The following is a 3809-nucleotide window of genomic DNA, read 5'->3' on the forward strand; positions in this document are numbered from 1 at the left end:
TGTTAGGCCCAGATTAACCTGGCCTCGACCATAACCTGCCTCGACCTTACAAGGCCGATTGAAGAAAACAAAGACCGGACAAATCTAACTATTATTTAGTTGTTGAAGAATATTACGGCAAGTAGGCTACTAAATCCTGGAAGAGAAGCCTGATGGTCAGTATAGAATAGCTTGGCAGATTATTAAAGCAGGCTGGATTAAGAAGATAAACAAGAAATACAGTTGTATAAGTCAAATAACCGTGTCCTATTCTCAAGGAAGACCAAGACTAATTATGGGACTACATCATCCATGAACTTAGACGTGCAAAAGGGGAAAAGGCTAAGAATCAGTTGGAGAAGAACCAGTCAACCGAATTAATAGGGAATGCGCCCTATTAATCCGGCAACAACCCCGACAAAAGAGAAGAACGTTGGAGATCAATACAACGTTCATGATTATGACTATAAATATTGTGATCTAGCATTTGTAAATTGATTCATCAATATAAGATTACTTCACTACTTGTTATTTTACGATCATCCAATTACCAAATTTGTATTCAGTTTATTCAAATAGCATAAGCATTATTCTTTTCATATAGTTATTCTTTGTAATTCATTTATAAATACTCCAAACATATAGAGCTAGATACCCATCTTATTTCTCAATCAAGCCGGACCCATTCAGGGAAAATCCTGCTAAAACACCTACCACTGGTGGTTACTACACCTGGAACAACAAGCAGGATCCTATGACTAGAATATACAGCAGAATTGACAGATTCTTGGCCAACCAGGAATGGCTCAACAATTTCCCTGATATGGTAGCCCATTTCTACCTTGCTGGGCTATTTGATCACAGTCCCTGTGTTGTGCATAACATCAAGCTGGAAGCCACTCGAAGAGCTAGCTTCAAATTTTTCAATATGTGGACTAAGGCTCCATCTTTTATCAAAGTAGTTCAGGAGGGATGGCAGGAGGTCTTTTATGGTCATAAAATGTTCATTGTGGTTAAAAAGCTGAAGAATCTGAAGCCTAAATTAAAAGAACTTAATAAGAAATGTTTTTCTGATATTGAGAACACTGCCTGTATTGCTGAGAAGGAATTGAATGCCATTCAATTAAAAATAGAGAAAGATCCTCAAAAGGAGGAGCTTATCAGGGAGAAAATTAAGATGACAATTGATCTGAGGGGTTTAATTTTGGCAAGAGACAGTTTTTAAAAACAGAAGGCTAAACCTCAGTGGCTAGAGCAAGGGGATAGTAATACTGCCTATTTTCATGGTGCTATCAAAAAGAGATGCTCAATGAACAAAGTCACTCAGATTGAGGATCAAAATGGACAGTTGTGCAAAGATAGTCATAGTATCCAAGGGGCTTTCTTGGATTACTACCAGCAATTGTTGGGTAGCAGTAAGCCTACTGAGGCAGTTAGACAAGATGTTATTAGTGCAGGTAAATGCTGTAGTTAGGAGCATCTCTTATTGCTGAACTCTCCTGTCACTAATACAGAGATTAAAAGCATTTTCTTCTCCACTCCAGTGGATAAATCTCCTGGACCAGATGGCTATACAAGTGGGTTCTTTAAAGATAGTTGGAAGGTGGTGGGAGAGGATATTTGTGTTGCTATAACTGATTTCTTTGCCACTGGTCAGTTACTCAACCAGTTGAATGCCACAAATATCACTCTTATCCCTAAGTGTGAGAGACCAACTTCAGTTAAGCATTTCAGGCCCATTGGTTGTTGTAACATGATTTACAAAGTTATTTCTAAGCTACTTTGCAACAGACTAGCTTTGGTACTTCTAGATATTGTGGGTGAGAATCAAGGAGCTTTCATAAAAGGAAGATCTATCATTGAGAATGTTCTTATTTGTCAGGATATTGTGAAGGTGTACAATAGAAAAGCTACCTTTCCTAGATGTTTATTCAAGATTGACCTGCAGAAGGCCTATAACACTGTGGAGTGGGCCTTTGTGGAACAATTACTCATGGCTTTGGGATTTCCTGATAGCTTCACTCAGAAAGTGATGATATGTGTGATGACTACATCCTTCTCCTTATGCTTGAATGGGAGTAGCTTTGGTTATTTTAAAGGACAGAGAGGTCTAAGGCAGGGAGACCTTATCTCCCCTCTTATCTTCACTCTTTGCATGGACTACCTCACAAGAATGATTAATTTTGCTACTGAGAGATGGTCTTTCCAATACCATCACCTATGTAAGGGCCCTAAGCTAAACCATCTTATGTTTGCAGATGACCTGCTGATGTTTTGTAAAGGAAATGCCAACTCTATAATGCTTTTGATTAGGGCATTCTCTTCATTTTCTAAATCTTCTGGACTTACAATGAATACCTCCAAATCTGAAGTTTATTATAATGGGGTGTCAACTGCATTGAAGCTTGATATCCAACAGGCTACTGGGTTTGTGGAGGGCTCCATGCCTTTCAGATACCTAGGTGTGCCCATACAATCAGGAAGGCTTACCAGGAAGGAATGTAATATCTTAGCTGAAAGAATGGTCAATAGAATTAGGAGTCTTAGAGCTAAAAAACTCTCATATGCTGGAAGACTTGTTCTCATTAACTCTGTGTTGAATACTTTATACTCATACTGGGCAAGTATTTTCTTAATTCCTAAGGGTGTGATCAGAAGGGTGGAAGCCATCTGCAGAAATTACTTATGGGGTAGCAGTCCTGATTACCACAGAACTCCCCTGATTGCTTGGGACAAAGTGACTCTCCCAAAAGAAGAGGGTGGTTTGGGAATCAAAAAAGCTGAGATATGGAATACTGCCTCTGTTGCTAAACTGGTTGATTGGATTTATAGCAAAGCTGATAAGTTATGGATTCGATGGATTAACCAAATTTACATCAAGAATAAGGACTAGCACCACTATACTCCTCCCCAAGATGCTTCCTGGGCATGGAAATGTGTCTGCTGAGTGAAAGAAATCATGAAACCAGCATATGATGGTAACCAGTGGACTGTTGATGCCAGGGGTTACTCAATTAGGAATGGATATGAATGGGTTAGACCTAAACAAGCCAAGTACGACTGGTGCAAGATTGTTTGCAGCAAATGGAATTACCCCAAGCATGCTCTGATCAGCTGGATAGTAATGAACAATGGCGTGATGATCAAAGAGAGACTGTTTCAATTCAACTGTTGCACTGATGACAGATGCTGGATCTGTGACAGTGACACAAAAACTCAGTCTCACTTGTTTTATGACTGTCAGTACAGTAAGCAGGTTTTAAGACTGACTGAGCAGTGGTGTGGCTTCAGGATCTTTGTTAGCTCTTCTAATTCAAGGACTGGTAGTAGTGCAGGGGCAGGCCTAAAGCAGACAGTGCACAATCTCATTTGGACTGCTTACTATTATTACATTTGGAACCAAAGGATTAATTTTCAGCTACTGAAACCTGGTTCTGTTGCAGATAAAATCAAGGAGGATGTCAGGAGAAAGATAAGAAGAAAACTGGACAAAACCTGTACAAGAGCAGATAACACTTGGCTTCAAAAATGGGGTGTTGCAATAGAATGAGTTGTAGTTCTGTGCTTCTAGTAATAGAATAACAGGACTGATATTAGCTGGTATGATATGGCTGTTTGCATAGTTGGAATACTTGGCTCCTCTTGTAAAGTATTCTTTTGATTTATAATATTACTCACATTTCACCAAAAAAAAAAAACCTTTAAATCGGAGTACTTGTACTTTTTATGAAAAAAACATTGCTCTTTTCTTTTTAAAATGTGTCAAAAAGCAAATTTATTAATAACAATTATATTATTATATCAATTTTTTTTGTTCTTTTTATGTCTAT

General features: G+C 38.4%; 1 protein-coding gene across 1 annotated transcript; it reads left to right on the top strand.

The window, feature by feature from the left end:
- The first annotated feature begins 2938 nt into the window (after nucleotides 1-2938).
- LOC141601265 (uncharacterized) lies at nucleotides 2939-3529 on the top strand. Its single transcript, XM_074421530.1, has one exon. The coding sequence runs from the start codon at nucleotides 2939-2941 to the stop codon at nucleotides 3527-3529; it is 591 nt and encodes a 196-aa protein (XP_074277631.1).
- Nucleotides 3530-3809: the final 280 nt, after the last annotated feature.

Source organism: Silene latifolia, chromosome 9 (genome assembly GCF_048544455.1).
Source record: "Silene latifolia isolate original U9 population chromosome 9, ASM4854445v1, whole genome shotgun sequence".
Taxonomy (NCBI): Eukaryota; Viridiplantae; Streptophyta; class Magnoliopsida; order Caryophyllales; family Caryophyllaceae; genus Silene; species Silene latifolia.